General features: G+C 41.1%; 1 protein-coding gene and 1 pseudogene across 2 annotated transcripts in view; one reads left to right on the forward strand and one right to left on the reverse strand.

Moving 5' to 3' along the window:
* IST1 (IST1 factor associated with ESCRT-III) overlaps nucleotides 1-18,689 on the reverse strand; it is a 32,117-nt gene that overhangs the window by 1,459 nt on the left and 11,969 nt on the right. For both annotated transcript variants that reach the window (XM_059383470.1, XM_059383469.1), the window contains exons 2-9: nucleotides 9,740-9,842; nucleotides 9,168-9,348; nucleotides 7,611-7,698; nucleotides 5,650-5,733; nucleotides 5,044-5,154; nucleotides 3,927-4,133; nucleotides 3,241-3,333; nucleotides 2,071-2,119 (exon numbers count right to left, since the gene is read on the reverse strand). In XM_059383470.1, the coding sequence (XP_059239453.1) occupies nucleotides 2,071-2,119; nucleotides 3,241-3,333; nucleotides 3,927-4,133; nucleotides 5,044-5,154; nucleotides 5,650-5,733; nucleotides 7,611-7,698; nucleotides 9,168-9,348; nucleotides 9,740-9,827 (901 nt within the window). In that variant the 5' untranslated portion in view covers nucleotides 9,828-9,842. The remainder of the gene's footprint in view (nucleotides 1-2,070; nucleotides 2,120-3,240; nucleotides 3,334-3,926; nucleotides 4,134-5,043; nucleotides 5,155-5,649; nucleotides 5,734-7,610; nucleotides 7,699-9,167; nucleotides 9,349-9,739; nucleotides 9,843-18,689) is intronic.
* On the forward strand, nucleotides 8,633-8,703 carry LOC132006262 (U4 spliceosomal RNA; annotated as a pseudogene).

Raw genomic sequence — 18,689 nt, forward strand, 5'->3', positions numbered from 1 at the left:
GAGAAAAGTGGCTCAGATCCTCAAAGCCCACAATCCCCTTTGGCAGAAACAATGAAAATACAGGAGAAAACACTGGTTTTTAGAAAATGATTAATAGTTCTAAAGACCAATAAAAATTTCCAGGACAATACCTACATTTCCTTAATGGAGCTGAATCCTATCTGTTTTACTTTCCCATGGTGAGAAAAAATTAAAAGGAAATTCAAAGTGTGGTACCTGGGATTAGGTACACAGAGCATTCACTCAGATTCCCCTTTTGCAAAGATCTGCTACTAAAATTCTGTTGGAATGAGCCACTCTCTATGGCTTAGGAGGAAATTTTTTTTAAAAAAAAGATTTCATTTATTTATTTGACACAGATAGCGAGAAAGCAAACACAAGCAGGGGGAGTAGGAGAGGGAGAAGCAGGCTTCCCACCAGGCAGGGAGCCTGATGTGGGGCTTGATCTCAGAACCCAGGAATCATGACCTGAGCTGAAGGCAGACACTTAACGACTGAGCCACCCAGGTGCCCCATGGGGGAAAATTTTTTATTAAAAATGTTAATGCCCTTACTGTTTCGTGTAATAGGATCTGAATTACCAGTCCTCCATTTTGTATTCTACAAAATCATCCCCCCCACTGTACATTTCCATTTGTGTCTAACTTCTAGAAAAGGCAAACCTCAACTAGTTTTAGAAAACAAGAATAGTGAGGTGCCTGAGGGGCTCAGTCAGTGGAGCATCCGACTCTTGGTTTTGGCTCTGGTCACGGGATTAGGCCCCATGTCAGGCCCCATGCTGAGAGGAGTCTGACTGAGATTCTTTCCCTCCCCCACCCTATGCACACACATGTTCTCTCTTTCTAAAGATAAAATCTTAAAAAAAAAAGAAGTGGGGGTACCTGGGTGGCTCAGTCGTTAAGTGTCTTTTGGCTCAGGTCATGATCCCAGAGTCCTGGGAATGAGCCCCACGCTGGGCTTCCTGCTCAGCAGAGAGCCTGCTTCTCCCTCTCCCACCCTCCCACTTGTATTTCCTCTCTCACAAATAAAATCTTTAAAAAAAAGAAAGAAAGAAAGAAAGAAAGAAAAGAATAGTGTTTGCCCCCAAAGCAGAGTGTGAACTGATGGGAGTTGACTGGAAAGGAACATAAGGGAACTTTCTGGGGTGATGGAAATGTTCTACACCAGTTTTACTGAGATTGTTGTTTATATAAAATCAAAACTCATCAAAATATACCTCAATAAAACAACTATCTCCCTGGGTCAGAGACAGTGGTGGAACCACATCCCAGGGACTTGATTTGGATATGTCACTATCAAGTGGGGAACTTGAAGCCTCGCTAGAAGGGACCATTTACTGTTATCCTAACCACCCCCACGGCAGTAAAAGTAGAAGGTATTAGGGCCTGGGTTCATGCGGGTCACATCAAACGAGCCGAGAGTAAGGATGCCCCCCAGAGATGGCAGCGGCAGCTGACAGACCCTGTTGACCATGGACTAAAAACTAAGACTAAAAAAACTGTAAGTTTATTGTTGCTATACAAAAGAAAATTGGGGCGATAAAAAAAAAAAAAAAAAAAACTAAAACAAAAACAACTATCTCCAATTTAGAAAGTGTCCCCCTACCCCAACCCTAGTTTCTGTAGTCCTGGTAATGTTTTATTTTTTTAAGCACATGACCACAGGAGCATGCCTGCTCTGTGAAAATTCACTGAACTATTTACTTATGGTTTTATCTACTGCCCCCTCTTTAATGATCAAGTTAAAAAATATGTTATGTATACCTAGATGGAAAGATAGCCAGATGGATTGAATGACTGATCTCTTTTGGTAGTTCTAGGTACAATGGAAACTGAAGTAGCAGGAACATGAAAAACTTGAGGTTGGAAGAAAAACTGTAACAGAAACAAGGAACTTGGGAGATAAGATAATAAAGATACTGTCTTTTTGGACGAGGGAAATCCTAAGTTCTATCTGAACCTACTACATACAGGGCATGTGGGTAAAATGCCACAAACATGAACACTATTCTGAAGAATGAGCAGTAATGAGAAAACAGTTCAGCACTGAGGGTTTCTGATTCACACTCACCAACAATCTGTGCAGAAGAGACATTCTTATCAGCATTAATGTCATCAACCTGAAATACAAAGATTGTTACTAGGGGAGAAAGCAATAGCATTAGTGGACAAAGTACTCATACTGGTATAAGCCCCTGTGTTTTCCAAAAGCTAAGCTGCTCAGCAGAAGCAACAGAACCTGCTCCAAAGAAATTGCCCCTCCACCCCGTTCTCCTTCCTTATCTTCCAATCAGATACCATGTTAAACTCTTAACCACCAAGCAGAGAAAAAGAAAATTCTTACCACACCATAACACCTCTCTTTGATACCTTCACCTTCTGGGCAGAGAGAAAGCACTAACCCACTGAACGCATCTCCAAGAACCAAGTCCTCAAATACTGAAGATCTTCTACCTCATTCCTAGAAACAGTTGTGGGTAATGCTTCAATGCATGCAAGACCGAAACATAAGCAAACCCAGGCCCAAGGGAAAACCAAAGGAAAGAAAACTAAAGTTCAGGAAGAGGGGGATCTCGCAGCAAACGCTCTACCAATTTCTTTTCTCTGTAATGCATCAGATAGAAATGGGTCTCAAAAGGCACATACTAGCTGACGAAACAAGGCTGACAGAAAAGGAGCCCTCTAATTCTGAATCAAAGCTGTGCAATCACCAACAATTCAATTCAAGGCATGATTACCATATTTTATACCAAGTTTCATCTATAAGATGAAAATGTAAAATTAATGCTACAGGCTGAAATTTATTAACTGGACACTTCAGTTAAAAACAAATCTGGCCACCACTCCTTTACACAGTGCTGAATTTATAAAACCGTATTTTACTTATAATCTAGCAACAAGACTATACCAGCTCAATACAATTCTCTGCCTCATTAGTTAAAAAACAACAAAAAAAAACACTGAAGACTAGGTATGTGCCCTACTGGAACTCTCTAAGAAATTAGCTCCTTCCTGATTCCTGGCTTAATTGCAAACAAAGCATTGCCACCAATGATGCCACCACTGCCACCACCACCGCCCCATTTCCAGGGTAATGTTAAAGCAACACAAAAATCCAAAGCAAGAGCAATGCCGGTAACTAGGAATTGATCAAAACTTTGCCTTCCCTGTGGCCATTATTTTGCTCTCTCTTCATGGGATTCACTCTCCTGCTGCTTACAAAAGAGGCTCAAGCACTTACAGATTCATACGATGGGGGAGTTGCTGGTATCTGAGGTGGATGAATATTGGGAAAAGCCTGGTAAGTCCCCACTGGCAATCCATTGAAATCCGACTGCAAGTGAAGAAAGGCGACATGAAACACAATTTCTGAGGTTTGTGTATGGTAAGGGAGAAATACCTACACATATTCAATGTGAATATTTAAGATATATCTTCAATATGTATATTATTCAAAACCTTCAAAAGAGAAAAAAAATGCCCAGGATTCCAGATTTTTAAAGATCTAGAGCCAAAGACTAGTCTTCAAATTACTAATCAACTGCTTTGATGTCTACAAGGGAAGATTCTAATCAGACTTTCCTATTACTAGTAATGACCTTTACCTTCTTGTCTACACAGGAGGTTTTTCTACCCTGTAATAAGTAGCAATCATTTTTGGAAGGAATTACTAGTATGCCTGTAACAGATCCCAAAGGTATTCCGTAAACCCACAAGAAGTTTCTCTAGCGCCATCTCTATTTTCCCACGTCATTAAACAAGACTTTCTCCAAATCCTATTTTTTCACAATATAATCACTAATACCAAATGTTCCTACTGCAGAATCTTCTTGACAACCTACAACTCTTGAGTGTATTCATACATCCAATGTGTCAGCTTCTGTTACATTTTCCACAGTTTACACCCACGCTTCTGTGAATACTTACTGGTCCCTTTGGCAGTGGGTAGGAGAAAGGAGTACTTGGAGAGGGCATGGGCATAGGCATGGGCATAGGCACTGGTACTGTTCCATCAGGTCCACCAATTGGTGCTGCGAAACCACCCCCTCCTCCTCTTCCAGGGCCCCCTTTCTTCACATCATCTGTGAATCCAACATCAATAAGATCTGTCTCTACCCCAGGAGGAGCTTCTGCCTGAGAAGAAGAATGAAACCCATATCATTAACCCACACTGGCAGGTCAGGTTCCCCCAGAAGCAGACTCTGAGATGGAGACCAGTGTGGAGGAAGCTTACTGGCCTAGTCCCTTGGGATAAAGACCTGTGGGGGAGTGAAGGAAGCAGGGATGGGCTGCCATGCCGTCACAACAACTCCTAATTTCTTAAGGAGCTCTGCGGCTACAATGGGCCTGTAACAGGTACCCCTGACTGGGACAGTCCTTAAAGCCCAGTTACTGGATACAGGCTGTCCCAGAGGTCAACTTTGGATGAAGCAGCTTTCTTCTGAGGGCTACTGCTGGAGGGTATGAGCCACCAGTCATCAATATTTTCAAAAGCTGGAGAGAAAAATGCTCTTATCCTTAAGTGTATGTATCTGGGATGGGGAGGAGTTGTCTGAGCAGCACACCAAAGAACCCACTACAACCCACTGATCTTAACTGAATTATTACTATTTGTATACTTGCCCCCCTTACACTGTAAACCTCCTTCAGGACAGTGATCTTGTTTTTATCTCTGTATTCTCAGCTTTCTGTGCACCACCTAACATAGCAGGCACCTAACACTTAGTTTCAGAATCCATTTGGGGTCTTGGGGCACTTCTTGCTTCAATTCCTTGAACTTCATAAAAAAGCAGCAATAGTGCCATTTTTGTATTTGCATCAAGGTTTGTACCTTTTCTAAGTGCTTTTCAGTCATTCATCTCATTTGATCTTCAAATACTCTTCAAGAAATGCAGGCATATCTATCATTACCCAAAAAAACACTAAATAGACAAAGGCTTAATCTCCCACACACAAACTTTACCATAAAGAATATGGTTATTTTTAAAGAAAGTGATATCCAGAGATTCATCTCCCCCTCTGTACTCTGTAAGACTATACTTACCATGACCACAGAGTCAGGCTCATAGGGCACATTGTAGTTCTTGGCAATTTCAATCAGGTATCTCTCCACCAGGATTTTAGGTGGGGCTTCCACACTCAGTTTGTGCATTAGCTGTTAGTAAAAGACCCAGGGTTAAAATATATGCCAATTAGCCTAAGTCTAACCTGACTCACTTTTAAACTCTGTTCCTCTTATTTTATAGGTAAATTGAGAAAAAAGGAGGTTCTGACCAGTTAAAGGATTTTTTTTCACTCATGAAGCATTATTACAAACCCATGCCCCTCTCATGGTCTCTGGTTACACATGACACAGGTGTTGGTAAGACTGATAATGCCGCCTTCCATATCTGAATCCATCCACTCTCTATCACCTCACTTCAACCTCCACAAATCACAAAGGGCACAAAGAACTGCGGGCATCACAATCAGAAGTCGAGGGAAGAGGTAAGGACTTGACTGCACTACCAGTCTGAGAGCCTTCTCACCCTCACTATAAATATGCAACCCTAGACTAACTCAGCCATACAATAAGACCCACTACAATCCATGCAAGAGAACATGCCCACACCCTGCCTACTCCACCTTGTTTAACAAGTGTGTTCATTACCCTGTCATTCACAGTTCCAATCTGGTTGGTCCTACATAGCTTGCCATATTCCTTGCTATACTTGGCACAGAGCTGATCAGCAACCTACAGAGAGAAAAGAACAGTGAATGAGGGTGCAAACCATTCTTACAGACTGCTTCAAGCTTCCTATCAATAGTAACCATGCTTCTATTACAGGATTTCAAAAAAACCAGGCCTGTAAAATTTTAGGAATACGTATTCATATTTATCTACCCATCCACTGAGCTGTAACTATGTGCCATATTCAATCATAAACATTATGATAGATGCTATAATACAATTTAAAAAGACACTGTTTGTACCCTTATAGTCTTATAATCTCTGAGGAAAGCAGTCATTTATCACACAAAGATACAAATGCAGTGTGGCGCCTGGATGGCTCAGTGGGTTAAGCCTCTGCCTTCAGCTTGGGTCATGATCTCAGGGTCCTGGGATCGAGCCTCACATCGGGCTCTCTGCTCAGCAGGGAGCCTGCTTCCCCTCCTCTCTCTGCCTGCCTCTCTGCCTACTTGTGATCTCTCTGTCAAATAAATAAATAAAATAAAAAAATTAAAAAAAAAAAAACCCAAATGCAGCCATAGTAAGTGTCACCAAGGAAAAGTACACCACACTGCCAATAACTTAGAACAGCGAAATTAGATTTGATAAAAAAAAGTCAGGTAAGGAGGTGCCTGGGTAGCTCAGTCGGTTAACCGTCCAATTCTTGGTTTTAGCTCTCAGGCTTGTGGGATCAAACCCCACACTGGGCTCCTTGCTTAGCACGGAGTCTGTTCAAGATCTTCTCCCTTCCCCTCCTACGCCTCCCCCTACTTTGTGCTCGCTTGCTCTCAAATAAATAAAATCTTTAAAAAAGGGAAAAAAGAAGTCAGGTAAGGAAGGCTTCCTGAAGAAAGGGATGCTCCGCTGAGAGGTAAAGGAGGACTAGGAGTTAAGAGGGAGGGAAGACGAACATTCTAGGAAAAGAAAACAGCATGTGCAAAGGCCTCTGGTGGAAAAACAGGGTCAATCCTCAAGCTGAATTAGAGGCATTGTTGAGCCCCAGGGAGGAGTGTGATAGGAAATGAAGAAAGAAAGGCACAACGGCACCACATAATACAGAGCCATGTTAGGAACTGCTCCTATCACAAGAACAGCAGCTACCAAAGGGCTTTAAAGCAAGGGGTAGAGACAGGATCAGATCTGTGATCTGAACAGAATCCTAAGCTATTCGATGGAATAGCTACTTGTGATCTCTGTCAAATAAATAAATAAAATCTTAATATATTCTCAGTTAAAAGACATTATAGCTATGAAACAAAAGCAACAGACTAAAGTATATATTGAGAGAATTTTTAAAAAATCTCAAAAGACAGGTCAGGAGGTAAGACTGAAACAATCTATAGAATAAAACAAAAAAGGCAAAAATGGAAAAACAGGAAAGAACTAAACTGAATTTATATCCTGGCAGTCAGTGCCATATCCATGTTGTAATGGAGAAGTTTTTAATGTCTGTCTCTTTTGCTAGATTTTAAAGCTCCAAGAGTGGGGCTGGTATCATATTTTACTCACTACTGTACCCTCAGGTTCCACCTAACTTGTAACATACACCCAAAGAATATCTGTGGAATTAATGAATGAAGCAAAACATCTTTCTAACTTTACTGGTTTAGAGTTAAGAACTTTTCCTCTTGAATATACTTAAGTAATATTATACTAGAAATAAAACAAAACTGGAGATACACAAAAATTTGCTCCTTAAAAGAAATTATTCAAGTCTCAAAACACTGTTCTATTACATTATATAAGTCCTGAAAAGGAGGTAAGACAAATTCATAAAGCCCATTTCAAAGACAGCATGTAAAAGGTACAAAATAATCTGGTCAAAGAAGCAGAAGTGATTTATATTAACCAACCTAAAAATATGACAAACTACAGACATCACTGAAACTCCCTGTACTCACTATTTTCAACTCAGCCACTTCTGACTGGAGCCGAGGAGCAGCCCATATCAGCGTAGACACGGATTCAGCCAGACCAGAGTCTAGTTCCCTAGTTAAGGAAAAAAAGTAATAAAATATAATATTCTCTGAAACAGGGGCACCTGGACTACCCAGGTCATGATCCCAGAGTCCCGGGCTCAAGCTCTGTTGTCAGGCCCCCCGCTCAGTGAGGAGTTTGCTTCTCCCTTCCCTCCCCCTCTGCTCCTCCCCTGCTTGTGCTCACTCGCTCCCATTCTCTCTCAAATCAATTAAAAAAAAATTTTTTTTTCTTAAGATTTTATTTATTTGCAAGAGTAAGCCAGAGAGAGCAGAAGCTGGGGGCAGGGGGGTGGGGTGGGGCCGAGGCTGAGCAGGGAGTCCAATATGGGACTCAATCCCAGAACTCTAGGATCATGACCTGAGCCAAACACCGATATTTAACCAACTGAGCCACCTAGGTAACACCTAAGTAAAATCTTTAAAAAAATAAAAATTCTTTAATACAAACCAAAAAAATCCTAGAATTTGTATCATATGCTTGATAGCCTCTAAAGTTCTTTCATGAACCTCACTGGACTCTCATAAATAATTCCAGGGCTTCTAGCCTTATTCATCATCCTATTTCACTTCTGGGGAAATTAACTGACAAGCCCAGGGTCACAAAGCCAGGAAATGGTAGACCCAAGACTCAAACTTAGACGTTTTGATTTTAGAGTCCTTATTTTCTTTTCAGTTGTCTACATGGAGATCAGGCCTTCCATTAAAAATATTAGGAAAAAGGTACTCAAGTATGTGAAGTAGTCCCCTAGTGCTATTCCCCCACATACAGTAGGAGACCAGTATTACTCCTTTCTCAAATTCCCTTTCTCAAAAAGATTATTTGATCTAGGTCTTCAAAATATCTTATTTCACTTCATTACAGCTATACAGTTGTAGAGACCTACTGAACAACACTGCGCATATAGTTAACAATACTATACTAAGCACTTAAAAATGTGACGAGCAGCTTTGCGCAGTGGCAGTATCATAGCCAATGAGGTTTATCTGAGGCGTGATTATTGCTAATTGAAAATGTGACGAGAGCAGAGGAGCGCCTGCGTGGCTCAGTTGGTTGAGTGTTAGGCACCTGGTTTTAGCTCCGGTCATGATCTCACAGTCTTGAGATCAAGGCCCCATTTCATGCTCCGCACTCAGCAGGGAGTGTGCTTGGGATTCTCTCCCTCTGCTCCTCTACCCATCTCTCCACCCCCCCAACCCCGCCGGCGCATGCATGCTCTTTCTCTCTAAAATAAACATACACCTTTTTAAAAAATGTTAAGAGGGCAGAGATCTGATGTTGTGTGTTCTTACAAAAAGAGTGTGAGGCAGGGGGACACAAGGAAACTTGGAGGTAAGAAATGTTTACTGCCTTGATTGTGGTGATGGTACGCAGGTATATGCATATGTTCAAACTCATCAAATTGTACACAAAAGAACCGTTTTTTCTATAAATCATACCTAAATTAAGATTTAGGAAAAAAAAGAGAGAAAATATCTTACTTCATAGACTGGATGAGGCCAAACCGAGCCAGCAGCAGATCACAATACAGCTCCAGAATCTCCATGGCCTCCACAAGGTAGTCTTCTCGGATAATGTGCTCCACTCGAATCCGAGCTCGTTCATCTTTCCCAGCAGCCAGATAGTCAGCAATCTCTTTCCTCGCTTTCTGGGCCAGTTCCGCTAAGGCACAAATCCCATCCAGTCACATAACAGCAGTACACTGGGCCCTGGTCTGCAGGAGACTTCTACCCCAAGAGCAAAGTGGGTGTTTCTAGTATATCCTAGCTCACTTCTCTCTTAGCAAATCTGGTCCCAACTCATCCAGGCTCTAGAATTTGTTCCTTTGTCTAGATGAGAATATTGCTGTTGCAGCCAGAAACTTCTACCTTATTCCCTGCAACAGAACTGATTCAATCTTACTTGTCACAAAGAGCACCCATAATATATCTAAAGCTTAAAGGATATCGAATCCATAAGACTTCACAGTACTAGCCTGAAAGAGCCTGACAGAGCCAGAAACTCAGCGACATATTTTGGGAAATAAAATATAAGGCAATCATGCATTACTCACTCTTTTTTTTCTCCAATAGTTTAAGACGGTTTATGACTAATCTCAAATTGACTCGTAAACGCTCAGCTTTAAATCCAGAGCCCAGCATGCTGTGCTGTTCCTCCTGGAAAAAGAGAATGCACAGTTACTACTTTCAAGTTGAAATTATTCCAGTTACAGGGTGGATTAGCTGACACTATAAACTAGAATGGTTTCCTAATACAGGCAAAACAACATGATCTGATTCACAGTTGGGTTTTTTTTTTTAAGATTTTATTTATTTATCTGACAGAGAGAGAGGTCCACAAGTAGGCAGAGAGGCAGGCAGAGAGGCAGGCAGAGAAAGATGGGAAGCAGGCTCCCCACTGAGCAGAGCAGGGCTTGATCCCAGGACCCTGAGACCAAGATGTGAGCTGAAGGCAGAGGCTTAACCCACTGAACCACCCAAGCACCTCTGATTCACACTACTTAAAGATCATTTTGGTTGTGTGGAGAACTAACTGGGAGAAGGTAAGACAGAGCTAAAAGACTTGGTAATAGATAAAATTAATATCTATGTATCGGTGTAGAAGTGGGTTGATAAAAAAACAAAGCAGCAGCAGGAACAGCTTCTACTTCTCCCCAAAATCTCATCAGGGCAGTGATGAGGAAAGATTATCAAATTTAGAACCAAATTCAAAAATATTCTCCCACTAGTGCCTCAAGTCCTTCTACTAATTCAAGTTAGTGCCTAAGATCACAAAAATATTAGTATTTACCGATATACAAAAAAATATACAAAAGAATGAGAAGTCCAAGAAAAAAAAAACTGCTCTATAAAATTTAACAAGAGGCTATTTACCAAAACTCTGAATAAACAGCAAAGTTATAGTCAACAAAATCACTCCTCTCCACCCACAAGGGGGTATACCATTGTTCATGAAACAGCACAAATTCTATGCCTCTCAATGAATTCTGGACTTGAACTTCAAAACATATAACATCCAAACAAAAGTTAGGTCTAACAAACTAACCGATAAACAGACAAACCAAAAAAGATATTCAATGTAAGGAAAAACACTAGGGATATTTGTCCACTTGTGCAAAAACCACTAAAAAGAAATAACAGATGTATTCTCCTTTTGTAAAATTGCCTCCAGAAGCCTTTATACATTAAATAATTAACCTAAGTCTCAGTTTACAGTGGGCTTGTATGTCATGAAATATTTAGGATCCATAACTGAATTATGTTCAATCCACTCAACAAATATTTACCGAATATTTCTACATCAGACAATAGCTAAATGCTTAAAATTTAAGAAAATAAAAGGGGTGGAGGGTACAGTCCTTCCCCTCAAAGGAATTTATTCTATGGACAAAAACAGCTAAGAAAACCTGACAACTATAATACTATTTGGTAAGAGGTGTAATTTTAAAGATTATTTATTTATTTATTTGACAGAGAGAGATCACAAGTAGGCAGAGAGGCAGGCAGAGAGAGAGAGAGAGAGAGGAGGAAGCAGGCTCCCCGCTGAGCAGAGAGCCCCATGTGGGACTCAATCCCAGGACCCTGAGATCATGACCCGAGCCGAAGGCAGCGGCTTTACCCACTGAGCCACCCAGGCGCCCCAAGAGGTGTAATTTTAGAGTTGTTTTCAACTGAAAGTGACTTTGGCCCCACATGGGACATCTGGCAATGACTAGAGACATCCTGGGTTGTCATGACTGGAAGGGATGCTATTGGCATCTGGTGGGTAGATGCCAGGAATACTGCTAAACATTCTACAATGCTCAGGACAGAACCCCACAACAAAAAAATTATCCAGCCCAAATGTCAGTAGGGCCAAGATTAAGAAAGACACCCAATCTCAGAGACATGACAGAATGCTTTCCGGGAGAACTGAAGTCTAAGTTGGGTCCTAAAGGATAAATTATTTGTAAGGTAAAAAGAGGATGTGACCACCTCAGGCAGAAGAAGTGCTGTATGTAAACTCCAGGTACCAGAGAGAACAAGAAACTTTCAGAGGAACACAAGTTCAGTACAGCTGAAGAATGGCATTAATTACAGTTTATGCCGTAACATCTCTCATAATCAAATTCAAAACTTCAATTTGGCAATTATTTATAAGAGAACAGGCGCTGTGGTAGGTTCTGGTGTTAACTAGATCCAGACAGTATCCTTGTTTTCAAGGCCTCCATAACCAGAGATGGATGGGAGATAGAAAGACAGCCAGAAAAACAGTAACTAGGACTATCATTTGCTATATGCGGTCCTGGGTCCATGATCAACCAGCAACTGAGTGGTATAATGAAGAAAAAAATCTAAGTGCATCTAAATCCAAAACCCAAGTAAACAATCTTAATCATACACTCCTATAGCACTTCAGTACAAAAATTTTAATAACATACATTGTTTAATCCCTTTCAACAAATATTCATTGAATGCCTACAGTACTGTGACTGAGACAGAGACACAATGGCACTGAAAACAGAGACACAGTTATTGCCCTCATGGAGTTCACAGTCTAGTTAAAGAAAACTATTACCTCAGTAACTACAAAATAGTAAACAAGTACTTAAGTGATGCTCTGGAGCTTATTAGAAGTTTGACCTCTTTAGCCACTTGCTTGGATACGGTTTCAAAGATAAAAGATAACAGTATCAGGGGTCTGGTAGAATCACAGGTATGACAGAAAAATGTCAAGATTTCTCTGTGGTTCTTAACTAATCTCTAAGCATCGATTGTGTGATGCATCAATATACACGAGAACAAAACTTTAGTATTATAAATATATTTTTTCTTTTTTTTTTTAAAGATTTTATTTATTTTATTAGACAGATAGAGATCACAAGTAGGCAGAGAGGCAGGCAGAGAGAGAGGGAGGAAGAAGCAGGCTCCGTGCTGAGCAGAGAGCCTGATGCGGGGCTCCATCCTAGGACCCTGGGATCATAACCTGAGCCGAAGGCAGAGGCTTTAACCCACTGAGCCACCCAGGCACCCCAGTATTATAAATATTTTTAAGAGGCTTAAAAACATACATTTTGACTTATTAATTCTATTCCTAGTAATTTAGCCTAAAGAAACAGAGGTTCAGGGTGCCTGGGTGGCTCAGTGGGTTAAGCCTCTGCCTTCAGCTCAGGTCATGATCTCAGGGTCCTGGGATAGAGAGATCAGGCTCTCTGCTTGGCCGGGAGCCTGCTTCTCCCACTCTCTCTGCCTGCTTCTCTGCCTACTTGTGATCCCACCCCCCGTCAAATAAATAAACTGATAAATAAAAAAGAAACAGAGGTTCATTCAGACTTTTATATGAAAATATTTATCAGCACATTTTTAAGACCAAAAAATTAGAATAATGAACAAATATTGCTTATTAAACTATAGTATATTTGTGATGGAATTTTATGTAGCCACTAAAATTTTTAAAACATATTTACTGATGAGAAAATATATTAAAAGGCAGGACTACATATATGGAGTATGACCCCATATTCTGAGTTTAAAAATGCAAATATACGGGGTGCCTGGGTAGCTCAATGGGTTAAGCTGCCTTCGGCTCGGGTCATGATCTCAGGATCCTGGGATGGAGCCCCGCATTGGGCTCTTTGCTCACCGGGAAGCCTGCTTCTCTCTCTCTCTCTGCCTGCGTCTCTGCCTACTTATGATCTTTCTCTGTCAAATAAATAAAATCTTAAAAAAATGCAAATACACATATAAACAAAGGAAGAAAAAAGATTTATCACTCTATGTAAACGCTTTTCAAACCCAATAAGACTAACAGTAGAGCTAATATTATGAACAAAACCCACCTCAGAAAGCCTATAATTTAGAATTTCTATCAAAAGACAAGTAATGACACAAATTCCTTTGCTACTTAGAAAAGCAAAGTATTAACTTACCAGAAAACACTAATCAAGATCACCTTATCATAAGTGGAATATGTGTGGAATCTGGGAAAAAAAAAATCACTACCCACAAGCTCACAGATACAGAAAACAGACTGGTCATTGCCCGAGATAGGGGGCAGAAGATGTCAGAAACGACAAAGAAAAAAATAAGTATGGTGCATTACTCAGCACCAAAAAAGCGCTTACAATTGTCCAGTAATTTATGACCATCTCCTCTGACAAACAAACATTTAAAAGAGAGTATAGGCACACTGTGTGCGAGCCTATGATAAAGAGCTAACACAAGAAAAGGAGCACAGAGGAGAAACCTCACTGGGTGCCAGCCCTGCCCTTCATATCCATCAGCTCATTGGTCTCACCACAGATGAGTAAGGGCAAGATTTGGGTTCAAAGCCCATATACAGTATTAGCCACACAGGGTGACCCCTTACCAAAAATATTACAACTGTGGTTAAAAATGTACACATGGTCTTGATATCCCTAACTCAGATGCTCTTCCACCAAGAGTCAGTGTAAGGCAAGAGCTATGGAGAACATCCATTCTGCCATGGAGCTCTGGGAAGCTTCCAAGAAGGATGTGCACCTAGGCTTGAAGTGTGAAAAGGACTCTGTAGACCAGCAACGCAGCAAAGGTTAACAGAGTCTAGGGGCGCCTGGGTGGCTCAGTGGGTTAAGCCACTGCCTTCGGCTCGGGTCATGATCTCAGGATCCTGGGATCGAGTCCCACATCGGGCTCTCTGCTCGGCAGGGAGTCTGCTTCCTCCTCTTTCTCTCTCTGCCTGCCTCTCTGCCTACTTGTGATCTCTGTCAAATAAATAAAATCTTAAAAAAATAAAATTAAAAAAAAAAAAAAGGTTAACAGAGTCTTGATTCTCAATGCTCACTTCTGTTCTTAACAACCTTTGCTTATGTCATTTAACCACTCTGAGCACCATTTTCCTTACCTTTAAGATGAACGGAATAGTAGGTATCACTAAACAAACACAAGAACAAGCTAACAATTCCTATCAGGCACTGTCCCATGCACAAAGCATCAACCACATGCCTTAGCAGAAAACAAAATAGGCAAGAAAGTTTGAGGAGGACAAAAGAGAAAAACTAGCAGCAGGTCTAATATGGATGTAAAACCACAACCAGAAACCCGAAAGTCCTCTATCTGTAAGAAGTAAGCGTCCAAATGCCCAGCCTCCTAAGAAGAAACATTAAAAAGTGCATTTGAAATGCACAAATGCAGTCTTGGAAAGGGGAGAAGAATGTTAGAAGGGAAAGGGGGGGGGGTCCTTTAAAAAAACTACAGTGAAGGGGGAAAAGGGCAAAAGGGAGAGTTCTGACAGGAATAAGAAACATTTTTAAAAAATCAAAGCAGGGATGCGTGGGTGGCTCAGTACGTTAAGCATCCGCCTTGAGCTTAGGTCATGATCCCAGGCTGCTGGCCGAGCCCAACATCAAACTCCTTGCTCAGCAGGGAGCCTGCTTCTCCCTCTGCCTGCTACTACCCCTGCTTGTGTTCTTGCTCTGACAAATAAAATCTCAAAAAGAGATAAATAAATAAATAAAGGACCACCTGGGTGGCTCAGTCAGTTAAGCAGCTGCCTCCAGCTCAGGTCATGATCCCAGGGTCCTGGGATAGAGCCCCACATTGGGCTCTCTGCTCAGCAGGGAGCCTGCTTCCCTTCCCCTCTCTGCCTGCCTCTCTGCTTACTTGTGATCTCTGTCAAATAAATAAATTAATTAAAATCTTAAATAGATAAATAAAATAAACTCAAAACAAAAACAATACATCTCTCCATTTAAAAAATAGGCAAAAGTTAATGGGACATAAACAGAAAAAAAAGCAAAGCTGATAAATACATTAATAGATATTTAGGGAAATTAAGTTTACCAAAAAAGTTAATTCACCAGAATAGGTACCTAAAGTGAGCCAGACACTGAAAGACACATGTTAGGTAACAAAGGAGTGGTTTTAGCTTCATGAAACGCTGGAGGGTGTAAAGACATTTTTATTTCACATATTTACCCAAGATGGTTAGTGTCTACAAATGCTCATTTTGAACCACACTTAAACAGCCTGGGGAAAAAAAATTCAAAGGCATAAGAAAATGAACTCTGAAGAAGAAAAGTGCTAAAATTCTCTGAAAGAGGTGCTTAACAAATGTTTTATGCTGTAAATAGAAACCCAATTCTGTGACGAAAATTGAAAATACTGAGGTGTGGGCCAAGTTGTTTATATTTCACACAATCTTTTAGCTGGGGATGTTATGGGGAAGAGAAACTCCAAAAGCTACTGTAAACCTGTGGAAGGCACATAAAAATAAATCCAAATTACTAATTTCATCATTCAGTAATAACATTTTTTTGTTCAAATCTTAAGCAGTAAATAAAATCACAGGGCCTATTCAGGGACTCTAACGATCAGGGTTCAAGCTGAAAACAGATTAGCATCCCCAACCTGGGTAATTGGAGAAGAACAGACTATGTACAAAGGTGTGGGTAAGGTTTAGAGAAACCAAGAAAGGACAGTGTACTGCCCCAGAACAACACATCCAGGCCTGTAAAGGCAAGATGAAGAACTGAAACCTCCCAGGGGTAGCTATATGAAGAGGATCTCCAGACAGGAATCAAGGTCATTGGTAGAGGCATGCAGACAATTTGCAGCAATCTGACAGGAAAGGAAAAGGGAAATAAATACCTAGCCCTCATTCCTCCTGCCCTCTGGTCTCCTGGTACCTCCCATTTACCCCCAACTGGAAGGCAGAAAGGAAAAGGGCCTACAGACATAGTGCACAAGAGCGAGCCTCTAGGGACATGTATCAGAGGAAGGATGCTATGTGGTTCTGGAGAAGAATGTATTAAGCATAAAGACTACACACACACACACACACACACACACACACAAGAACCTAGATCTCTACCAAAGCAACCCCAGATTTACATTTCGGCTAACCAGAGTAGAAAACTGAAGTTAAATGAGTTGCCTAAAAAAGGAAAACTGTGGGTGCACCCAGATGGCTCAGTCAGTTGAGCAACCAACTCTTTGTTTCAGCTGGGGTCATGATCTCGGGGTCACAGGACAGACCCCTGTGTGAGGCTCCACACTCAGCAAGAAGTCTGCTCCCCCTTCCCTGTATCCCCCCACCCCACGTGTGCTTTCTCTAAAATAAATAAATAAATAATAAATAAATCTTTTTTAAAAAAAGGTAAGGGTGCTTCAGTGGCTCAGTTAAGCAATGGTCTTTGGCTCAGGTCATGATCCCAGATATGGAATTTGTTTAAGCCCAGGACCCTGGGATCATGACCAGTAGGAAACCTGCTTCTCCCTCTCCCTCTGTAGCTCCCTCTGCCTGTACTCTGTCAAATAAATAAAATCTTAAAAAAAAAAAGTGGTGGAAAGGAGATGGAAAAAAACTTGAGACCCTGTGTACCACTATTGGTGACACTAAAAAATGGAGTACCACTAAAAAATGGAGTACCACTAGGGAAAAACAGTATGGTAGTTCCTTAAAAAACTGAAAATAGAACTACCATATGATCCAGCAATCCCGCTTCTGGGTATATATCCAAAATAACTGAAAATAGTATTTCAAAAAGGTATCTGCACACCCCTGTTCCTAGCAGCATTATTTACTACAGCCAAGAGGTAGAAGTAACCCAAATGTTCACTGACAGATGAATGGCTAAAGAAAACATATTGTTTATTTTTGTTTATAGACTCTGACACATATATAATAGTAAAGTCTGAGTCCATTTTGTAGCATGACAGGATTTACTTCCTTTGCAAGGGTGAGTAATACTCTACCAGTCTAACAGTACTCAATAAAATGTATGTCCTTTTTTTTTTCCTTAAGATTTTACTTATTTATTTGACAGAGAGAGATCACAAGTAGGCAGAGAGGCAGACAGAGGGAGAGGGGGAAGCAGGCTCCCTGCTGAGCAGAGCGCCCGATGCAGGGCCCAATCCCAGGACCCCAAGACCATGACCTGAGCTGAAGGCAGAAGCTCAACCCATGGAGCCACCCAGGCGCCCCTAAAATGTATGTCTTAATATGTAAGGTAATGTACACATATACCTTAGGATCTCACAATCCCATTCCTGAACATATACCCTCAAAGAAATTTGTACAGAGAGCCATGAAGACACATGTATAAGGATCCTATAGTAGTAAGGAGGTGGCAGAACATTATGTGAGGACAAATAAAATATGACAGGCGCATACAGCAAACTACTATGCCGCAGTGAGAATTAATGAACTAGCTATACTTAGAGCAACATGAGTAGTCCTTAAACAGAAGCAAGAGAGTGCCTGGATGGCTCATTCAGCTAAGTGTCCAACTCTTGGTTTCGGCTGAGGTCAGGATCCCCGTGATCAGGAGATAGAGCCTCTAGTCAGGCTCCAGGCTCCATAGGGTATATGCTTGAGGACTGTCTCCCTCAACCCCTCCCCCACCCACAGTCTCACTCTTGTAAATAAATCTTTAAAAAAAAATAAAATAAAAAGGAAAAGAAACAAAAGATACGAAGAGGAGGGTGCCTGGGTGGCTCAGCTGCCTTCAGCTTGGGTCAAGATCCCAGAGTCCTGGGATTAAGCCCCACATCGGGGTCTCTGCTCAGTGAGGAGCCTGCTTCCCTTCCTCTCTCTCTGCCTACTTTTGATCTCTGGCTGTGAAATAAGTAAATAAAATCTTAAAAAAAAAATGATATAAAGAGGAAACAGAAATTTTAGAATTGAAAAACGAACAATAACCAAGGTAAGGAAACTCACTGATGGGCTCAACAGCAGGATGGAAATGACAGAGGAAAGAGCCAGGGCACTTGAACATAAATCAATAAAAACTATCCAATTTGAAAAAGAGATTTTTAAAAATTTCCAAGTGAAAAACGTCCCAGAAGTCTATAGGGCAATAGCAAAAGATCTAATACTTATGTCCTCAAGAGTTCCAGAAGTGGTACCAAAAAATTGTGAAGAACTATAGGCTGAGGGGGTACCTGGGTGGCTGGCTGTCAGTTAAGCATCCAACTCTTGATTTTGGCTCAGGTGAGGATCCCAGGGAGCAGGGCTCCACACTCAGCTGGGACTCTACTTGAGAT

This window comes from Mustela nigripes, chromosome 17, assembly GCF_022355385.1.
Source record: "Mustela nigripes isolate SB6536 chromosome 17, MUSNIG.SB6536, whole genome shotgun sequence".
Classification (NCBI taxonomy): domain Eukaryota; kingdom Metazoa; phylum Chordata; class Mammalia; order Carnivora; family Mustelidae; genus Mustela; species Mustela nigripes.